Source organism: Panthera pardus, unplaced genomic scaffold (genome assembly GCF_024362965.1).
Source record: "Panthera pardus isolate Hobbes unplaced genomic scaffold, ASM2436296v1 HiC_scaffold_12, whole genome shotgun sequence".
Lineage (NCBI taxonomy): Eukaryota > Metazoa > Chordata > Mammalia > Carnivora > Felidae > Panthera > Panthera pardus.
Genome location: NW_026526677.1, coordinates 96,543,921 through 96,566,247, shown reverse-complemented (window position 1 = coordinate 96,566,247; position 22,327 = coordinate 96,543,921). Strand labels below are relative to the sequence as shown.

At 40.8% G+C, this 22,327-nt stretch overlaps 1 protein-coding gene and 2 long non-coding RNA genes across 3 annotated transcripts in view; 2 read left to right on the top strand and 1 right to left on the bottom strand.

The window, feature by feature from the left end:
* LOC128776211 (uncharacterized) overlaps positions 1-3,913 on the bottom strand; it is a 15,137-nt gene extending 11,224 nt beyond the window's left edge. The window contains exon 1 of the long non-coding RNA XR_008421275.1: positions 3,228-3,913. This is a non-coding gene — a long non-coding RNA (uncharacterized LOC128776211). The remainder of the gene's footprint in view (positions 1-3,227) is intronic.
* Positions 3,914-6,355: 2,442 nt separating this feature from the next.
* Positions 6,356-14,508, top strand: SC5D (sterol-C5-desaturase). The gene is made up of 4 exons (XM_019468851.2): positions 6,356-9,662; positions 10,450-10,582; positions 12,501-12,601; positions 12,951-14,508. Exons 1-4 carry the CDS (start codon positions 9,453-9,455, stop codon positions 13,404-13,406), a joined length of 900 nt encoding a protein of 299 aa, XP_019324396.2. The 5' UTR covers positions 6,356-9,452; the 3' UTR covers positions 13,407-14,508.
* Positions 14,509-17,272: 2,764 nt separating this feature from the next.
* On the top strand, positions 17,273-21,662 carry LOC128776212 (uncharacterized). Its single transcript, XR_008421276.1, has 2 exons — positions 17,273-19,379; positions 20,788-21,662. It is a non-coding gene; the product is annotated as an uncharacterized LOC128776212 (long non-coding RNA).
* Positions 21,663-22,327: the final 665 nt, after the last annotated feature.

Here is a 22,327-nt window from a genome sequence, read left to right as displayed (position 1 = left end):
CCCCGACATGACCCCTTTTCCGGGAAAATCACAGAAACCTCCGACCGTGCCTCCTCCCCTTGAGTAACCTCCCGCTCACCCGTTCAAACTTCCTGATCAAAACACGCCCAGCAACCTGCGTAACAGGACTCTGACCCTTCCCCAGCCAATAGGCTGAGGCCACAGCCATTACCTCACCAACTGCCCCTAGACCCCTATAAAACCTTTGTGCTTTTGAAACTCGCGCTCTCACCCTGGTATCTCACCGCTGCGTCGGTGCAGGTAGGGGATTGAGCTCGAGCTAGCTCGAATAAAGGCTCTTTTGCTTTTGCATCGGACTCGGCTCCCTAGTGGTCTTTGGGGATCACGAATTCTGGGCATAACACTCCCCAGGGATCAGCTGCATATTTCAGAAAGAATATTAAAAACGTTAAGTGGACAGTGTTTAGGAAGAGCTTCTACTATATACAATGTGTACTTTTAGGGGAACAGAGACCATAGATTTCATCTACTTTTCAGAGAGAGCTCTGATCTCTAAAATATTAAGTACTATACTAAAAGTTAAAACCTAATCCATGGCACCAAGCTGAGGCCTAAACATCTTCTCTTCCTATATCTGATTTTGGACACTTGTGCATCTACCTTTTTCTTGAATACTCCTTTTCCTCTAAAAACTAAATACATACAGGGGCACCTGGGTGGCTCAGTTGGTTAAGCATCCAACTCTTGGTTTCAGCTCAGGTCATGATCTCATGGTTCGTGAGGGCTCCGTGCTAACAGTGTGGAGCCTGCTTGGGATTCTCTCTCTCCCTTCTCTCTCTGCTCCTCCCTTGCTCGCTCTGTCTCTCTCAAAAAAAAATTTTCTTTTTTTAAACTAAATGCATACAAATAGATGTTTGAGAGCCGGTGACCCTAACTGTTCACCAACAGCATTCAGACCCTAGGGGAGCCTGGGTGGCTCAGTAGGTTAAGCATTCTACCTCTGATCTCGGATCAAGTCATGATCTCACAGTTCATGAGTTCAAGCCCTGCACGAGGCTCTGCACTGACAATGTGGAGCCTGCTTCGGGTTCTCTAGCTCTCCTCTCTCTCTGCCCCACCCCACTTGCATGCTCTTGCTCTCTCTCTCTCTCAAAATAACTTAAAAAAAAAAAAAAAAAAAAGCCTTTCAGACTCTGAATCTCAGTTCAGAATCTTCCAACTAAATGGGGCCCCCTAACTCTGCTGTGGTCAAATGTTCCCCACACAGAGAGCCTCTGACCATGCTGTCTAAAGGAATAGCCCTCATCAATTTTGATCCTTTCACCCTTTTGTTTTCTTCGTAGCACTTATGACTGTCTGTTTTACTATCCAGTACATATTCAATGAAAAAATTCAAACTATTCAGGATATTATTTTTGACATTTGTTTATAATTTCAATATCAGATTTCCCAGTCTTTCATGATAGTCTGTCATTTTTTTTTTTTTTTTAATGTGAAATTACTTAAGTGAAGGAGAAAAATACACTGGACTAAACAAACCACACAAGGCGCCTACAGCAGCTGCAAATTTGGAAACTTTGTGCTAGGTCGATGCCTTTTAAATCTGTATCAATACAAGGAAATCTCACTAAAATGAAGCTGAGAGGTCAGCAGCCGGTGCTTACACACCCTAGCACTCCTAGTCCATTGCGGACACAACAGGAAGAGCCTACCTTGCAAGTCCGTTTACTTTTGCTATTACTTGACTACCCCAGTAGGAGAAAGGTTTTCCTCTGCCCGGGCAACAGCTCAGCCAATGAAAACCACCATGCTTCCAACTCCCAGTGCATTCCGATGGACTTCCAATTTATAAAAGCCGTCCCACGTTCCCCTTTTCCTCTATAAACTGGCAATCCTTTCTTTTGCTCTGTGGATTTGCCTGTGATTTTCCCATTGCTTGCTTGTCCCCAAGAGTAATTCTCTGCTATTCTCAAACAAACCCCCCCTTTTTTTTGTTTGCTGGCAAAATAACTAGCTGTATATTTTTAAGGTTAACAAGCTGCATGTTTATGTTCTCCAGAAACAAAACCAAAAAAAATCTTAACTTCAAAAATTAAAAGATGAAATGAGAACAATAACAAAAGAAACAAAGGGGAAGGTATGCGATTTAGAAAGTAGGAGGCGGGGCGCCCAGGTGGCTCAATTGGTTGGTTAAGCATTTGCCTTGGGCTCAGGTCATGATCCCCAGGTGTGTGAGTTGGAGCCCCACATCCGGGTCTCTGCTGTCAGCGCAGAGCCTGCTTTGGATCCTCTGTGCCCCTCTCTGCCCCTGCCCCACTCTCTCTTAATAAATAAACTAAAAAAACAAAACAAAAGTAGCAGGCAATTGCACAAACCATTATGTTATCATACTGTTATCAAGGCATTATGTTGCACACCTGCAACTAATATACTGTTACAGCTAATTAAAAAAAGAAAATAGGAGACAAGCCACAGATATTGAAAGCAGTATTCACATAACAGGTGTTTATGATCGATGTTTAATAATTTCTCCCCTTACATTGTTGCACTTCTGACGGTCCTATAAGGAAACAGAAATGATTTCCCAAACTTTGTCATCTCCTACTTTCCAGCATTTTTTTTTTTTCTATGTATCCCCCTGGAGGGAGCAAAACTGAAGGCCAGATTTTCTTCTGATTGGTCAAACTCATTAGAGCAGTGGTTCTCTACCAAACATTAGACTCGCTTACGGTTTATTAAGACAGATTCCTGCCCGCCCTCCCCCCGCCCCGGGGGAGATTCTGATCCAGTAAGTCTGAAATTTGTATTTCCCCCACATTTGTATTTCCAAGAAACTCCGTGATGATGCTGACACTGCTGGTTGGACTGTGGGAAGCACTACACTGAGGCTCGCAGGAAATTTACAAGGGTGACCACCGCAATTTACGTCTAGAAAAGCAAACTTCGCAAAAAAAAAAAAAATTTAAAAAAAAGTCAATCCAACAAACAAAACCCCCGACACACTCCCAGACAACAGCAAAGCTCTAGGAAGCCACACATATTCCCGTTCAGTCTGCACAGATTTGCTTTATCGGTTCTATGAAAAGCTTCGTGTCAGTTAAAACACCTACCTAAACTGGTTCAGCCAAACTCCCGCCATTCAATGCTATATAAAAGGGCAGGCTCCCGGCTAAGAAATATCAGCAATCCTCTTACGGATAATCGAGCCTCCTTCACCTGGGTCGAAAAATGCACCGCCTCCCCCCCCTCCCCGACCCGACATTCACCTCAAAGGAAATATCTATTTCCCTCAACGTACAGCATCGGTTTTAGGGATGTTTCCATTAATACAGGAAACCTGATTCGGGCAGGATCTGAGCTACCCACGTCAGTGACAGTGAAAAAAAGACAAAAACAAAACCTGAAACTCCACCCGCCGCCGCTACGGTACCTGAACCAGGGTCCCGCCCTCTCTTCCACTGGGAGGACGAAGGGGGCAGGGCTGAGTGCGCGGCGCCCACGTGACCGCCAAGCGCCGCGCGCAGCCAAGTCGCGCGATCTGCCGTCATATCAGCTTATGCCGCCGGCCCCTGATTGGCTGGCGGCTCCAGCCGCTAGGAGCGTGGTCTGGCTACGCCCCTCCCTGCCCGGCCCGCTGGCTGAAGGCCGCTGGGCTCACTTTAGCCCAAGGCAACCTGCGACGTCGGCGGCGGTGGAACTCGGAAGGTAGGGATGTCCCCAGGGAAGGCGGCGGCGGCGGAATACCTCCGGAGAGGGTTGGGCGAGGAGAGGAAGGGAAGTGGAGGGAGAGAAATCCGCAGGATGGGTCCCAGGTGGGGAAGTTGGGAGCGCGCCAGACGCTTTCTTTCACGACCGGCTGCGGGGGTGTCAGGCTCCGGGCGGGCGCCGGGGCTCCAGCGGTGACCCACGGCAGGGATTGGCAGGCAGCCGGGCATCCTGACAGCGTGCGCAGGCCGTGATGCGTCGAGTGCGGGCGCAGGGGGCGCTCGCTGGCGCTCGCTGGCGGGGATGCGGAGAGGGGCGACCGGAGACCTGCGGTGTCTGGGGGCTGTAGCCCGGCCCGAGGACGTTTCGGGGCGCCGAGGAGGCCCGCACATGAAAGCAACACACACGGCGACGGACGTGAGGAAAACGACAAGTTGGCTACTGCGGATCGCTCATCCCAGGGAAGTCTGTCCAGTGAACGCTAATGCTTTGCTTTGAGACAGACTTCCCTATGTTTTGGAGGGATTTTTCCCTTTTTTGTTTTTTAAAGGGGCAAAGAAATTAGGCTGTGACCTCCTGACAATTGCAGTGCAAACCCCAGTTACTGCAGCGTAATTAGGATGGAGGGACAACAGTCCGCGGTTTGTAAAGACTAAAAGGGAAGGGAAATAATGTATCGAGTTAGCGTCGCAAAAGGAAGAAATCCTGTCTCTTGGCATCCCAGTGTTATAGCAGAATAAATGTGGAGGTGGTGTAGATAGATAAAGTTCCAAATGTCAGTACGTAAAGTTTCCAAACTGGAAAGCTTGCGGTAGGCAGATATTTTTTAACCAAAACCTTCCAGCAGGTTACCTGTCTTTATCACCGTTGGTGCGTGCGTGTGTATTTAGGTTTCTAATGATAAGCATCTAAAAAATAATAAGTACATGATCCTTGATCACTTACAGAATGCTTTCCCATTCATTATGTAATGTAATTAGCATGGAATACTCAGAATGCCGCATCCGTATGCGTATAACTTGAGAGATAATATAATGTAGAAGCTGGGAGAACAGACTCTAGACTATACATCCCAGTTGTTACTTGTTGCTTAAGTTATTTAAACACTCCTGCCCTCAGTTTCCCTTTCTCTAAAGTGAAGGTTACAGAATTATCTACCTCCTAGGATTGTGATAATTAAGCCAAGTGATACAGAAAAAATGTTTTTAAATAATACCTGATTCTCAACAAATGTTAGCCGTTACTGTCTATACTTTTAAAATAAAGCAAAAGTAAGAGTAGACTCAGATATTCTAAGCCTAATTGTGTTTTATTAAAAAACTGTGTTTTATTTTTATAAAGTTTCTTTGTTTCTGTAAATGTAAAATAGTACCAGCTTTGTTTCAGTCATGGGTAGTTAACTTAGGGTCTGTGAAGACCCTGACTTCAGTAGGGTATAAACCCCTTAAAATCATATGCAAAATTATGTGAATTTGTAGTCACTAAGAATTGTAAACATTAAGGAGCTGAAGAGTTGAGACAGTGATGAAGAGGCAGTGGAACTTGGTGCAAGTTTAAGAAGTTTGACTTTGTGGGGTGCCTGGGTGGCCCAGTCAGTTGAGCGTCCAACTCTTGACTTGGGCTCAGATCATGATCTCACAGTTCGTGGGTTTGAGCCCTGTATCAGGTTCTGCACTGCCATTGCGGAGCCTGCTTGGGATTCTCTCTGCTCCTCCCCTACTCCCGCTTGCTCTTTCTCTCTAAACAACTAAACGTTAAAAAAAAAAAAAAGAAAAGAAAAAAAATAGAACTTGGACTTTGCAGCCAGACTGCATGTGTTTGAGTTCCAGCTCCAGCATTTGTTACTTGATGATCCCAAGCAGATTAACTAGTATTTCCTGTGCCCAGCTTCTTGACCCATAAGATAATACCAGTACCTAACTCATGGGGTTTCTTGAAAGGGTTAAATGAGCTAGTATTTACGGTGCCTAGTGTACAGTAAATATTGATACTAGATATTATCAGTTATTTTTCATTTCAAACCAAATGACCTCTTTCTCCCTTAGGTTAAAGTAATTTTGACTCAGCTTTGGCTCCCGTAACAGCAGTAATAATAGCTCCTGTTTCTTGAATAACTTCTCTGTGTCAGATAGTGCCAAGAGACTGGAAACTTAGTCCTTAAACCTTAAGAACAATTCTATAATGAAGATACGTTATCTCATTTTATAGATGTGGGTTTCAATGTAAACTTCCAAGTTGAATTGCAATTTTGAGATTATATTGTTACTGATTTCGAAAGATTTCTTTGTTAGACGTCAGAAAGTATGGCAACGTATTTAGGAATACTTAATTTCTACATTCAACAAATAAAATTAATTGAAGCCAAAATTCTAAAAACACTTAAAATAGGTTTCATTTCACAGTATCTAAACCGCCTCCCTTTCCGGCACTGGTTTGTCGTTGCAGCAATTATGCACAGGGAATGTACAGATGAACACAACTAGCATGGTCCTCAGATAAAAGCAAAACTGAAGTTAGGGACTGAGATCTTGTGAAAGTTATTACTCACGTCTGATATTGAAGGTTGATTAAAGTAGATTTGGGGTTACCGTTTGAATTGTTTTTGGCTGCACTGTACTTACTGTATTGTCTTAGGGCTATGGGACTCTATAGGTAACATGTAAACTCTTCTTTGGAAACTTAACCAACCTTTAGTGGTGTCACAATATCTAGTTGCTGGGTTGTTTTTAAATGTTTGTGTTTCCTGGTATGACTTAGTGTACTTCCTTTGCTACATTGTTTCCCTTAGCAGTCTCTACTCCTTATGGCTTCAGCTTCAACCAGTACAAGCTCACTGTTGAACTTCCGATTCATATTTGCATGTAATCTACTGCTTTATGTCTAAGAGTAAGCATAGAGTTAAAGCTTATTAGTCTATGCTAATTAGATTTAAGACCCAAACTGACTCCATCATTCCTTACACGCCCTGCGTGTCCCAAATGTATATATTTGTCCCTGCGGCACCAAATATAACAGCTCTCCCAGAATTCCCTCTTTTGATTATGATGACATCATCATCCACATGAGCCAGCTTAAATCTCAGAGTCATCCTGCATTTCTCCCTCTTTCATATTCCAGTATTTAATTGGTTGTCACGCCCTGTGGGTTTTATGGGTTTTTTTGTTTTTTGTTTGTTTAAGCAGGCTCCACCCCCCAGTGCTGAGGCCAACATGGGGCTTGAACTCATGACCCTGGGATCAAGACCTGAGCTGAGATCAAGAGTCAGATGCTTAACCAGCTGAGCCACCCAGGCATCCCAAGCCCTGTGGGTTTTTTACTTGCTGAATCTCTGATGAATATGTGTGTTCTTAGAGCTGGGCCAGTCTATCACAGGAGCAACCAAATTAGTCTATCTCTGGCTCTGGCTCTGGCTCTTGCTCTATATTTTTCTCATCAATACTCATATTCCTAATGGAGTGGTTTCTATGAAGCACGGGTCTAATTATAATCTCTTCGCTGCTCAGAGACCTTTTGGTATCTCCCCGTCGTGTATGAGGGAAAGTTCGATTCCCTAGCAGGGCAGCAGAGCCCTTCACAGTCTGACACCACTTTCCTTTTATAAGGTTTATCCTCAAACATTTTTTTCCCCTCTGTTTCACCCGTCACGCTGTTTGGCACCCACCAGTGACACCCATTGAGTCACGAATGTAGCATGACTTTTTTCCATGCCTTTGCAAGTTGTTACTTTTATTTGAAATGCCTCTCTCTAAACTTTTCTTTCTGACAATGTCCTTTAACGCCTGAATCAGATGTGTGTATACCTTTGTTATAGCACTTGCATTGATGTAATTATTTCTAAAATTGCCTTATCTTAAAGATGGATTTTGACTGTATCTTTTCGATCTTTATAGGCTCATTATCTAGTGTAGAGCTTGATGCTTAATTGTTATTTGAATGAATTAACAGTGTATGATGAAGGATGTATGTCAATATCTGGCATTTGGCATTAGTTAACTAAAACTAAGCACCGGGGTGGCTTGGTCAGTTAAGCATCCGACTCTTGATTTCAGCTCAGGTCACGATCTCACAGTTCGTGAGTTCGAGCCCCGCATCAGGCTCTGTGCCAACAATGCGGAACCTGCTCGGGATTCTCTCTCTCCCTCTCTCTCTGACCCTCCCCTGCTTGCTCTCTGTATCTCTCTCAAAATAAATAAAAATAAACTTAAAAAAAAAACTTTCCATGCCAAAGTGAGAAAAAAATGTTTGCAACGCCTATCACAGAAAAGGAGCTAAACACTCTTAATAAATAAGGACTTCTAGAATTTGATTTTAAGAAACTGACAACTCAGTGGGAAAATGGGCAAGGGATAAAGACATAACTTCACAGAAAAAAATATAAATTATTCTAAATATGTGGAGTCATGTTCAACCTCACTCATAATAAGAAAAAGGTAAATATACACCGAGATATCATTTTTGTTGCTATCAGATTAGCAAACATCTTAAAGTTTGATGATATTGTCTGTTAAGGTTGTAGGGAAATAGGCACTGTGGCCTTGCAAAGTGGTACAGTTCCTGTGCAGAGCAATTGGGCAGTGTCTACCAGAGTGACCAATGCAGTTCATCTCTGTCCTAGCTTTTCTGCTTGTAGAAATTTACACAAAGTAGGGTTAATCGTTGTAGCATTGTTTTAAATCGCCTAAGATTAGAATCTATCCACATCCTTGTACATGAGTTAGATAAACAGCAGCGAAGTCACACAAAGGAAACATATGTCCATAGTCCCTTAGCCACACTTTCAAAGTCCGAAAAGCCCTGAAAAACCAGAAGTTTTTTTGTTTTTTAAAGGTGGGCACTCAAACTCATTTGGTGGCAAGGGTTTACTCCCAACTGACTGAGGTGCCCATTTTGTGTTGGTGCACCTGTCAGGTACCCCCACCCCTTGCAATTTGCCGGGACTGTTTTTGTTACTTTGGGTTTAATTGCATATGGCAACATTAAAAAAAAAAAAGAGGTAATGAAAGCCCACATGAATAACAGAATGAATGGAAGCACCTGTCATTGGTAATAGCACAGAACATGGAGTTATATATGGCAGGAACTTGTGCGTCGTGTGTCTGTGAGGCCTCCTGCTGAAGAAGACGGTGTGGGCACTACCACCATGGGACTTAAAGACTAGAAGAACAGATTGCCAAAGTTTTACACTGGTGGTGAGGACCAAGAGAGAACTAACGAAAACCAGGAAACCACCGCCCAGGACAGAAAACAAAGATCCTAACCTAATGTTCCGATTAAGTGGATGTGCCAACAAGAACACAAATAAATGCCACCGATTGCTTCGTGGATCTTGAAACAAGCTGGAATATATCAGGAAGAACTACTACTGAAGAAGAAGGTTAGTATTAAGAAGAGAGGAATCAAGTTTAGGGAGCAGGGTACTGAAAAATATCTGAAAGTATGGTGAAAATTACTCTGCCGGTCAGGAAACAGCTACACCTAACCCTGGTGAATTGGCTAAGGTAATACCCGATGGAAACGTGAGTGCTGAATACATTTGCAGTGGTGGTGGAATATTGTGGCAACATATTGTTAAATTGCTCTGCACAGGAACTGTATCACTTTGCAAGGCCATAGCAATGTAGGGTAGTGCCTGTTGCCCTACAACCTTACCGGCAGAGAATGTCCTCAAACGTCAGGACATTCGTTAAGCAGGAACTTCATATATAGTTTTTCTAAAAATGTTTCGCATTAAAAAATATCAACATGGGTAAATAATTGTTGCACGTGCTTATCCTTCAGGGACTAAGATGGATCTTGTACTCAGTGCTGCAGATTATTATTTTTTTACGCCGTACATCTACCCAGCCTCGTGGCCCGAGGACGACATCTTCCGACAAACTATTAGTCTCCTAATTGTAACAAATCTTGGCGCTTATATCCTTTATTTCTTCTTTGCAACACTGAGCTATTATTTTGTCTTTGATCATTCATTAATGAAGCATCCACAGTTTTTAAAGGTAAGTGATTTTCTTACCTACTTTTTAACTGTTTTTACCGTAAAAATAATACGTATTTGTGTGTGAGATTTTCAGGTTAAACTGGTTATAACCATTAAGAAGAATTTCTGCAACCAGCATTAGATGGGTTAGATAGTTTTGGTAGGGCTAATCCCCTCTCTTAATGGAAACAAATAAATGAACCCAACTTCTTTTTTTTTTTCTTTTTTAATTATAAGCCTGGTGTCTTGCTAGATATATAGAATTTCTTTGCTAACAGTGATGAATAAGTAAATGCACACATTTGTGTATTTGCTTTAATGTTTGACTTTCGCAAACTGAAGTATGTTTTCACTATGTGTGTGTGTGTGTATATATATATGTATATATATCTTTTGACACGATAGGAGATTGTAAATTTATTTACAATCATTTTCTATTTCAGTTATTTATATTTATCAGTTCCTCCAAGGACTAAAAAAAGAAAAAATCAAGAGAGGTTTGGGGATGGAAGTTATTTATGAAAGAAAGGCTCATTTTATAAATAGACGTGTAGAATGCGGATTTTGTGAGAAAAAGAGTAAGATCAAGAATTCAAGGTACTTAGCGTATTTGCTTTTTAAAAAAGAAGTGTCTTTCTTACACATGCATTCCCACGTATTAACATTTTAACGGAAACAGTTTAGCAGTAAGCTCCTTCACATAAAAGAGGTTGAAAAATCCATTCCAAGACAATTTCATCAATTTCATGCTGGTTTTGTTTAACATAGACTTTGTGGTTTTTAAGTATTGGAAATTTCGTTTTCAGAATCAAGTCTATAGAGAGATTACGTTTACTGTGCAGTCATTGCCGTGGATTAGTATTCCCACTGTTGCATTGTTCCTGCTAGAGTTGAGAGGTTACAGCAAATTATATGATGACATAGGAGAGTTTCCAAGTGGTAAGTAAATAATATGAACATGAGGCACAGAGTGGTTTCTCTCAAGAACCAAATCTGCCTCTTTTTCTTCTTTTAAAATAATTACAGATTGTTTGTGGGTTTTTTTTTTTTTTTTCAGTTAAAAATTTTTGATGTTGGTTAAATTTTTTTTAATGTTTATTTATTTTGAGAAAAAGAGACAGAGTGCAAGCAGGGGAGGGGCAGAGAGAGGGGGAGACACAGAATCCGAAGCAGGCTCCAGGCTCTGAGCTGTCAGCGCAGAGCCCGATGTGGGCTCAATCCCATGACCCCGGGATGATGATCTGAGCCAAAATCAAGAGCTGGACGCTCAACCACCTGAGCCCCCCAGGCTCCCCATTTAATTGTTTTTAATGCTTTGTTTTTATGCATTCATGTCTTGCCACATAATGCACATTTCCTAATCTATCAATTTTAATCTATCAATTAATCAATTAATCAATTTCCTAATCTATCAATTTTGTGGATGGAATTATGCTTAGGGGAAGATGGATAGATCAGAGATAGAGCTTTGCATTCATTTACTATTCTCATTATTGAATTCAGACTCCCTCAAAAGCTCAAATAGTACATAATTATAGAAAATCAGAAAATACAGATTTTAAATCCATTGTCCTGCTACCTAGAAACTACCTCTTTTGACATACATCCTCCAGTTTTCTATGCATGTATACTTCATCATTTATGCTACAAAAATGAAAGCCTACTACACATACTGGTTTGGACTTTGCTTTTTTTTCTTAGTAGTGTATATATATATATGGCCATCTTTTCACTCAGTAAATATTGACCTTATATAGTGTATGAATTACAGTATCACATTATGTAGATATCCATAGTTTATTTAAATGATCCCCAATTTTTAGGCCTTTAGATTATTCCTTTTTTTCTCTTGTAGCCAGTCCTGCAATGACTAAATTTTTGTGAAATTCTGAAATTACTTAATGAAGAGACATTTCTGGTGTCTGGTATTAGAAAGCGAGAATAGCAGTTAACATTTATCGAGTGTTAATATGTACCAGCTACTTCTAAGCTTTCCACACGTATCAATCCATTTTATTCTGTATCAGTTCTATGACATAGGTCCTGTTATCACGTTCCTCTTATGGGTGAGTAAATTAATGTACAGAGAGTGTCAGTAACTTGCCCATTCAGCAAATAAGTGGTCATTCAGCAAATAAGTGGTCTATCTGGGACTGGCCCTCAGGCTCGCTTGCACCCGCACAGCTGCTGTCCAAGTAAGAGGTTAGATATTTAAAAGAAGGAACAAGAATTATACAGTAGGGCGATGCATTGACTAGGCCTTGAAAAGTGGATAGGACTCTGAGTAAATATAAAAGGAGAAAGTGCATTCTAGGTACATGGGACAGAATGAGTCAAGGTACAGAGGTGAGACTTTCAAGATGTTGGGAGGACACTGAGTAAACCAGCCCGGTCAGTACAGGAATGGATCAGGCAGGAAAGATCAGAAAAAGTTGGGTTGTGGAGGAAATGCTAGGTTTTAGGTATTTAGCGGGAAGTGAAGTTCTAAGCAGGAAAATAGTATGTAAAGATATGTTTTATGAGGATTAAGATGGAGGAAAAATAAACAGTGTTATTTATGCCCAGAGATTTAAATAAGAAAGATGCCTTAAGCATATGTTTTTTTCTGTCTCACAAATGTCTTCATAGTTTAATATTTGAGGTGGGGGCACTTTAAGGTTTTATGCGAGGCAAATGAGGAAATGAGCAGATACCAGAGAGATTAGGAAGATTAATTTATAATGTATTGAATTAGCCAAGACAGTTGATAGTGTTAGGTCTAGGATCATATTTGGTCCACTGGGATGGACAAGTACAAAGTAAATTCTGATCCTGGAAGCCGGATCTTGGTTCTGATCTATCGCGTTGTCTCTTCTAGGCTGGTTTCGGCTCATCGTTAGTATACTGTCCTTCCTCTTTTTCACTGACATGCTGATCTACTGGATTCACAGAGGCCTTCACCATAGACTTGTGTATAAGGTAGAGTGATATTCAGGGGAAAGAGAAAAACCACATCCATTTCAGCAGTGTATGGTTACGAATTCTGTTTTCTGTTTCCCAGAATTTCCTGTAACTTACTAAATACCTAAGTAGCCACAGCATGACAGATACCAGGTTCATTTTGCTTGTGTTCTTTATGGGTCTGGAGGGGCTATGTTAAAATGTTACTGTTTGAGGTAAAGGAGGGCATTTTATAACATGAGTGATTTTGCTGAATTTATAGAGATTTTTTAGTTAGGTCGTTGGAAATGACATGCTCATGACATGGGCGTGGAAAGCTCGGGTGAAAAGTGACGGTGGTTATTAACTGTGTTCTTTCCTTCTGTAGCGCATACACAAACCTCATCATCTCTGGAAGATTCCTACTCCATTTGCAAGTCATGCTTTTCACCCTGTGGATGGCTTCCTTCAGAGTCTACCTTACCATATATACCCTTTTATCTTTCCACTACACAAGGTGGTTTACTTAGGCTTGTACATCCTGGTCAATATCTGGACGATTTCCATTCATGATGGTGATTTCCGTGTGCCCCACATTTTAAGGCCATTTATTAATGGCTCAGCCCATCATACAGACCACCACATGTTCTTTGACTATAACTATGGACAGTATTTCACCTTGTGGGATAGAATTGGAGGCTCATTCAAAAATCCTTCCTCCTTTGAAGGGAAGGGACCACTTAGTTACGTGAAGAAGATGACAGAAGAAAAGTGGAACAGCCACGCAGAAAACGGTTGTAAAAATGAAAAATTATTCAGCGGAGAGCTTACAAAGACTGAGTAGTAGATTTTTGCCCTGTTACTGAATACGACAAAATATTTTTAGTTAAGGAAAAATAATCTACATACATACAACCAAGAGACATAGCAAGTAAATGGTATTTGAAAGTCCACGTTGTGGGTTCTGCTCATCATGATGGTAGGTCAAGGAAAGATGCTGTCTGTGAACACCAAGATTTTCAACCTCGTGCTTACAATACTAAGTGTTGGTCTAAAGGGCAAGTTATGTCTTTCTAGCCAGCATATCTATAATTTGTATAGCCTCAATGGTTTTTGTAAGGATAGAGAATAAATTATCGAGGGGACTAGGTTATGTCCTTCTGCCTTAATCCACCCATACTGATTAAGAAAAATATGTTATGCTTGATAATACCAACACTAAGCATCATAACAAAGAAATACTAATAGGAATAGGGTTCCTTATTTCAGGAATGGTTAAGTCTTCGGCGTTGGTATGGTAATGACTACCCATAGTGTTTGTTCAAGTGGACACATCAGTGTGAAAAAAAACCCTGATAAAACATTAGCAGCCAAGTAAATGACCTAATTAATAGCAGGTATAAGAAGATTATCATCTTCCTACATGTAGGAAGCTTCTCTGTAGACATTGTCAAATAATGGCATTTTACTGATGAAAACATAAACTAGAATTTTTAAGAAAATATTCATGCTACCATGATTTAATCCAAACCTGGGACTATTTTAAGATTTTGATGGTTATTGTTTTAAACCGTTGTTTAATAAGTATTATGTGAACCTGAGTATATTTAGAAAGGGAAATTTGATGCCCGAGTAATATATTTGACATTACTGCTTTTTTAATTAAAAGGATGCACTGCACTTTTGATATGTTTCAAAGTTACAATCCTGTAATTTCCTATGAAAGGAAGTAATTGCCAAAAATGTAGGCCTATCACTGAAGATTAGCTTTGAAATCTTATTTCCTCTCCTCTCCCTTCACTTTCCCCCACATTCTGTGCAAGAAGATTTAACAAATACTTTCGTAAAGAAATGTTATGTGTTGTAACAAATATGTTGGAAAACATGATTTGGAAAGGCATTCTATAAGCTATTTATGTAAAATCAATAAAAGTTGATTATCACTATTATTAAACTGTATCAGTTAAATATTGTAACCGCACAAAGTATTCTTTGTACAAATTTTGTGTCAACTTGAAACCACAGACATGATGTGGATTGTTGAAACTTTTAAATGTTCCCAAATGCTCCACGTCAAGAGAGAAAGAAGGGGGTAGCACATTCTTTTTATATTCACATTCTTACTAGACGTGAGTGTTTTAGCAAGAGACCCGTCGTAAAACTTCATGCTTGGTGTCCTGAAGAAAGTATTTTTTTCTGAGTTACTGTTGACAGCGTCCTACTACTTAAACACACTAGCGTGCCAGCCGGTGTTTTGTAACTGACAAATGCAGACAAGTGATGTTCACTAACCCCCCCTGGCTCCAGTGCTCCACTTGGACCCCCCAGAATTAGGAAATTAAGTAAACTTTGTTTCCTCTGATAATGACGGCTAATATTCAAGTTTTCTATTTCTGTTTCAGTTTTGGTAGTTTATCTGTCTCTAGGAATTTACCCGTTTCTTCCAGGTTGTCCAATTTGTTGGCATATCGTTTTTCATAATATTTTCTTGTAATAGTTTGTATTTCTGTGGTGTTGGTTGTTAGTTCTCTTCTCTCATTGGTGATTTTATTGATTTGGGTCCTCCCTCTTTTCTTTTGGGTAAGTCTGGCTAGACGTTTATCAATTTTACTAACTTTTTTCTCAGAACGTGCCCCTGGTTTCATTGATCTGTTCTGTCGTTTTTTTTAGTTTCTATATCATTTATTTCTGCTCTAATCTTTATTATTTCCTTCATTCTGCTGGTGTTAGACTTTGTTGTTCTTTTTCTAGCTTCTTTACGTGTAAGGGTAGGTGGTTTATTTGAGATTTTTTTTTTTTTTGCTTCTGAGGGTAGGCCTGTATCGCTGTATAGTTCCCTCTTAGGATCGCTTTTGCTGCATCCCAAAAGTTTTGGACTCTTGTGGATGACAGCTAGCGTTTATTGAGTTTCACTCCTGATCAGGCACTATTACAAGTCCTTGACATGAGGAAATTGGAATGCAGTTGTATGACTTTTCCAAGGTTATTTCTCTCATGTAAAGCCCAGTGTGGATGTTTCTGGTCAGTGGGCAGCTCTCCCCAGTCATTCTGAGACCCAGGCTCCTTCCATCTTGGGGCTACCTATCTCTAGTTTACAGTCTTGCTTGTTGAAGAAGCCCACAGAGGAAGTGGGAAAGGTACCCATGGAAAATGTTTGTGGGCCAGGCCTAAAAGTCATGCATATCCCTTGCCATGTTCCTTTGGACAGAACTTAGTTGTATGGCCAATCACACTGAAAGAGATTCTGGAAAATGTGTCCAATTGTGCCTGGAAGGGTGGGGCAACTGCTTTCTGGAACAGCTAGCCAGTTTGCCATGCGCACATAATTTATTCTTTTCGGGGGTCCCAGTAAAAGGCATTGAAGTGATGAATGAGCCCCCAGAGTATTTTAAGTTATCCATCCACTGGATGTCTTTATGCCCTTAATTAACTGTGTGTTAGTTTCCTCTAGGTTCTTACTACTGTGTCGCTAATAGAAAAGAAAGGACAGAATTTGTAGGGAGAGGAAAGCTTCCCAAAAACGTTAGTAATAATCAAGCTGGTCTGTACTCTCCCATCTTTTTTTTTTTTTTCTTTTTTTCCACCTTTTTAAAAAAATTCTAATCTTATTAAGCAGAATGATGTTTAGTAGTCTGCCATTACTTTCTACACTACTACTGCATTGGCCAGTCTCCATCAAGTGAAAGGTTTTCCCCCTTGACTTTGAAACCTTTTGTAGTTAAAGAGCCGAAAGGGACAGTCAACATTTTCCACTTTTATGATAGAAATTGGGAAATGGATGGAGGTGGTACAAGAACACATTTCAAAAACCCAGAGACTTTTATTAGGTGCTGTCCCTGTTCTTTGGTGTCTCTGTTTCTTTGTCTCTCTGTCTCTCTGTGCTGTGAATTTCCTACTTCTCATTTCTCTGTCCCATGTTTCCTTCTCTTCCCATCTTAAAAGAAGTCAGGGACAGATCTGGCAAAGAATTATGAGTTCAGGTTTTGATACATGGGGTCTGCAGTGCTAGCAGATTATTTAAATAGGGATGATGTCTGGGAGGAAGAAGGAAAGTAGGAAGACCAATCAGAACAAAGATTTGAGATTAATTCAGAGAAGAAAAAGTTTAAGGCCATAGGATTGCCAAGAGAGCATGAAAAAAGCTACCCAAAGAAACAAACCAACTTAAGGGATAAAGAACTTCCTTTCCTTGTCTTCCCAACTTCTTCAGTGTCAAAAACCTTGACTGGCAGTCTTCTATCAGCAGTTACTGCTTTCTGTCCTGTATCGTTGTTAAGTGCACCCAATTTATTCCAGATCCCGGAATCCTTCAAAGTAGAGACTGGGTGTGAATCATTACTGTATTAAACTATGTTTCCTTGAAAGACATGGTTGAGGTTAGGGGCACCTGGGTGGCTCAGTCAAACATCTGACTTCGGCTCCGGTCATGATCTCACGGTCTGTGAATTTGAGCCCCGTGTCAGGCTTTGTGCCAACAGCCCCCGTCTCCCCCTCCAAAATATGGTTGAGGTTTGATAAATACTTTGCTGAATGAATTAATGAAGTGGTGGAAATGCCCGGAATTCCCTTCAATAAACATTTAAGGAACCCCTACCAGGGGTCACACACTGCACCAGATGCTGCAAATATTTATGCTGTAGATTTTTTTTTTTTTTTTAGCGTTTATTTTTGAGACCGAGAGAGACAGAGCATGAACAGGGAAGGGTCAGAGAGAGGGAGACACAGAACCTGAAACAGGCTCCAGGCTCTGAGCTGTCAGCACAGAGCCCAACGCGGGGCTTGAACTCACAGACCGCGAAATCATGACCTGAGCCGAAGTCGGCCGCTTAACCCACTGAGCCACCCAGGCGCCCGAATGCTGTAGATTCTTAAGCACTGTCTTTTTAGCCAACAATTCAGGTCTTATTCATAAGCTGACCTTTGCTGAGTGCCTGGGAGGAGCCAAAGGGAAAGTAAAGAGGATTCAGATGGGTCCTAATCAAGGATGGACTGTCCTTTTTTTTTTTTTTCTTTCCACTCAAAGTTCACTCAGAATGAAGGAACAAAACTTGCCAGTACCCTGGATTCTGACCATATAGGAATCAGTAGTAAGAGAACTGATCAGGGAAGTTGAATGCGTCCGCGAGGAGTTGCTACATAACAGTGTTCTGGATACAAAAAAAAAAAAAAGATCTTCAAAATTATTGGTTGATTACACCAAGAAATGACGAACCTGGGAGGACAATCTATAACTTCAGCTGGAGTATAATTCACCTCAGAGGAATTACAGACACTAATTGCTTTAGAGTTAAATAGTTTTGAGTCCTGGCTCTGCCCCTTGCAAATTGCATGACCTTGGTTTCTCTATCTGCAAACTGATGAAAATACTGCCTACCTAATAAGATTAAACGGGTTAGAAACACTCAATTAAATGTCAACAGAGGCTATAATTCATGTAAATTGTGAGCCTCTGCTTTCTAGGTTCAATGATTATTGTCATTACACCTAGGATAGCCCCTCAATGGAAATCAACTACTGGGAGAAAAAAAACGCCCCTGGGTGCTTTGGCCTTAACATGGGAGGGTGAAAGACACGGGGTGAACAAGAAATAGGGAGCACAGAGGAAAATCCTAAGAAAAGCCAAAGTTAACACATATACTGTAAATTTTCTTTGTAACAATTGTAAGATATCTAAATTATTTGTTGCTAAATAATTTTATTTTCAAAATGCATTGCTGGGGCACCTGGGTGACTCAGTTAAGCGTCTGACTCTTGGTTTCAGCTCAGGTCATGATCTCACCGTTCGTGGGGTCAGGCTCTGAGCTTACAGTACAGAGCCTACTTGGAATTCTATGTCTCTGTCTCTCTGCCCTTCCCCCCGCCACCAGAATAAATAAATAAATAAATAAACTTCAAAAAAATAAAATATTTGTACTATAGACTTTCATTCACTCCTTATATCATTTTATCTATTTTAAAATTATAATTTTACACACTAAGCCATTTCCTTGTATGAAAATGTGGCCTCCTGACATGTTCTACCAAACAAATAGGAACCTGGACACTTAGTGCACATTCCGATATTTGAGAGCACTTGCTGTGGTGAGTTTTGTCCAGTGCTTCGTCAAGATTTTTTTCTTTTAATTAACTTAATGGAGGTATCATTTAAATACAGTAAAAAGTACTCATTGTATGGTTCAATGAGCTTTTACAAATACGTACACCATCCAAGCAGCACCCAGTTAAGATCTAGAACATTTTCAGGGTGCCTGGGTGGTGTAGTCAGTTAAGCATCCCACTCTTGATCTCAGCTCAAGTCATGATCTCACGGGTTCGTGAGTTCAAGCCCTGCATCAGGCTATGCGCTGATGCCGTGGACCCTGTCTCTCTTTCTCTCTGCCCCTCCCCCACTTGTTCTCTTTCTCTCTCTCTCAAATAAACTTTAAAAATATTAAAATTAAAAAAAAAAGATACAGAACATTTTCTTTACCAGAAAAAAATTGATCTTCCTTCACAATCTCTCCACATCCCTTAGGTAACCACCAATCCACTTTCTGTTACTGGAGATGAATTTTGCTTGTTCTAGAATTTCTTACAGATTGAATCAGTATGTACTCTTGTGTCTAGTTTTTTTAGCTTACATGTTTTGAAATTCAGGTTATTGCATAGTCTGTAGTTTGTTCCTTTTTATCTCTGTTCCATTGCGGTATATTACAATTTGTTTATCTGTGTCTACTGATGGATTTCTGGTCTATTTCTAGGTGAGGTTATTATGAATAAAGCCGCTACAAACAAATGTACAAGTCTTTGTATGGATCTATGTTTCCGTTTCTTTCTGGTAAATACCTGTTCATATAATGCCTCAGTACCAGGGTAGATATGTGTTTAATTTTACAAGAAACGATCAAACTCTTCTCCAAAGTGATTGTACCATTTTACATTCCGACTACAAATGATGAGAATTCCATTTCCTCCACATCCTCACAAACAGTATTGTCAGTCCTTATTTTTAGCCATGCTAGTGGTGTGGAGTAGTGTCTCATTGTACTTGATTTGTATTTTCCTATGACTAATTATGTTAAACACGTTTTTTTCTCATGCTTTTTGGCTGTTTTACACTTCTGAAGTATCTGTTCAAGTCGTTTGGCCACATTTTAGATCAAGTTGTTTTTCTATTATTGATTTATAATAATTTTTATGTATTGGCACAAATCCTTTGTCAGATATATGTGTTACAAATGTTTACTCCCATCTGTAGCTTGCCTTTTCATTTCCTTAATTGTATTTTTAAAGTCAAAAACAGGAAAGTTATTTAATTTTGATTAAGACCAATTTATCAATTTACATCTTTGATAATTATTGCATCTTATGTCCCATTTAAGAAGTCTTTGCCTATCTCAAAGCAAGCTCGGACTTCTTTTTGTGGGAAGATTTTTGATAATGCATTCAAATTCGTAATAGATAGAAGACTTTTCATATTTTTATTTCTCCATTTGTCAGTTTTGATACACTGGTTTTTAAGAAATTTGTTTATTTCGTTATAAGTTTTCAGGTTTTTTGCCATAAAGTTGTAACATTCCCCTATTACACTTTTTTTTTTTTTAATGTTTATTTATTTTTGAGCAGGGGGCGGGGCAGAGAGTGGAAGACTCAGGATCTGAAGTAGGCTACACAAGGACAGTAGAGAACCCGATTCGGGGCTTGAACTCATGACCCAAGAGATCGTGGCCTGAGCCACCCAGGCGCCCCTCCCTCTTACACATTCAACACTTACAGAATCTGTAGTGATGTTTCCTTTTTTTTTTTTTTTTTTTTTTTGAGTTTAGAAGATCTTTTTTTTGATGTTCCTTTTTAAAATTCCTGATACTGATCATTTGTTTTCTTCCTTTTCTTGATCAGTAGAGCTGAGCGAATATACATTTAGTTGATCTTTTTTAAAAATCTACTTTTCGCCCTGTTGATTTTTCTCCATTGCTTGTCTTCGGTTTTGTTACTCTCTGCCTCTTTTTCCTTTTATTTTTTTGGGGTTACATTGATCTCTCTGTCTCTCTCCCTTTCTCCCTTTCTATGTCTTCTCTTTAACTTCTCAAGACAGAAGCTCAGATCAGTGATTTTTTTTTTCCTTTATAAATATAAGCATTTAAAGCCACCGAATTTCCTGTAAGGTCTGTGGTGACTGCATGCCACACATTGTGATATGCTGTGTCTTCATTGCTATTGAGTTGCAAGTATTTTCTATTTTTCAGAGCGATCTCTTCTGTGACCAGTGGTACGATGGCCTCGTACTGGGTCAGCTTAGCCGAGCCAGAATGGTGTTTCCCGAAATTACTCTCCTACACGGTTGTGGGTTAGCACGGCTGCCCAAGTCGTTTTGTGTCAGATTTAGAAGGTGGAAATGGAGCGGCAACCACGTTACTTTTCACGCTTGGAAAGATGAGGCGGTCTGGGAGTCACTGTTGCCGATTCAGTCATGTTGTAACTTCGCAGTTGGCTCGCCTGGTCGGCCCGACGCAGCATCCGGGCCTGCGGCAACCGTGACTCCGCTCTGCTCCCCCTCGGCTTCTCCCAGTTCTGGGCCTGATGTGTGTTTAAGCCTCTGCCGCCCTCCATCTCAAAGGGGTGGTGAGGGGTTGACAAAGGCACCGGTCCACCGTCCTGAGTTGCACAGTCTCCCAAGTGCTAGTCCGTCCTCGTCGCCCCCTCGTGCCCACCTCACATTTGCCTTTCCTTCCTGACTTCCTCCTCCACAGACTTCAGATCCCAACACCAGCCAGAAACGATCACCTCCTATGAACTGTAAGCAGCCTTCACAGTTAGCTGTGGTCAAATCCTCGCTTCTCTGATGGAACGCTGATAAAGAACCTGCCACTGAAAGTGATCCCAGGGGTCAGAATCTTAAGAATCAGACCTCTGTTGGGGCACCTGGGGGGGCTCAGTCGGTTGAGCATCCGACTTCAGTTCAGGTCATGATCTCACAGTTCATGGGTTGGAGCCCTGAGTCAGGCTCTGTGCTGACAGCTCGGAGCCTGGAGCCTGTCTCAGATTCTGTGTCTCCCTCTCTCTCTGCCCCTCCCCCGCTAACACTCTGTGTCTCTCTCTCTCTCAAAAATAAATAAACATTGGGGCACCTGGGTGGCTCAGTCAGTTGGGCGTCCGACTTCGGCTCAGGTCATGATCTCGCGGTCCGTGAGTTCGAGCCGCGCGTCGGGCTCTGGGCTGATGGCTCAGAGCCTGGAGCCTGCTTCCGATTCTGTGTCTTCCTCTCTCTCTACCCCTCCCCCATTCGTGCTCTGTCTCTCTCTGTCCCAAAAAATAAATAAACGTTAAAAAAAAAAAAAATTTTTTAATAAATAAATAAATAAACATTAAACACAATTTTTTTTAAAGAATCAGATCTCTGCAGACTTTTCAAGTCACTATGTTTGGATACCTGAAACTAGCATAACATTGTGTATTTCAATTAAAAAATTTAAAAAACAATCAGTTCTCTGAACTGGTCTTGTGTTATCTGCAAGCAGTTCTCTGATTCAGTTAAGCTTTAAAGTCATTAGTGACCCTGTTTCCAAAATTAAAGGGGACGTTGGAAGTCCGTGATCTTGCAATAGCAAAACAGTTACTTAAATAATCACTTGGAGACACCCGTAATCAAGTGCGTGTGGAAGACAAGGCGTGGGAGGAACAAGTGTTTGAGGCGTAGAACATTCTAGTGGAAACGGAGTGTAAGGAGCTTATGCAGAGCTTCTAAGTGTGCTGAGAAACTTAGACAAAGGTGATGAGTTTATGACT

Coding starts and splice junctions, on each gene's coding strand:
- SC5D (XM_019468851.2), top strand. CDS start 9,453: ATGGATCTTGTACTCAGTGCTGCAGATTATTATTTTTTTACGCCGTAC. Junction 9,663..10,449: donor AGCATCCACAGTTTTTAAAG/GTAAGTGATTTT, acceptor TTTCGTTTTCAG/AATCAAGTCTATAGAGAGAT. Junction 12,602..12,950: donor ACCATAGACTTGTGTATAAG/GTAGAGTGATAT, acceptor TTCCTTCTGTAG/CGCATACACAAACCTCATCA.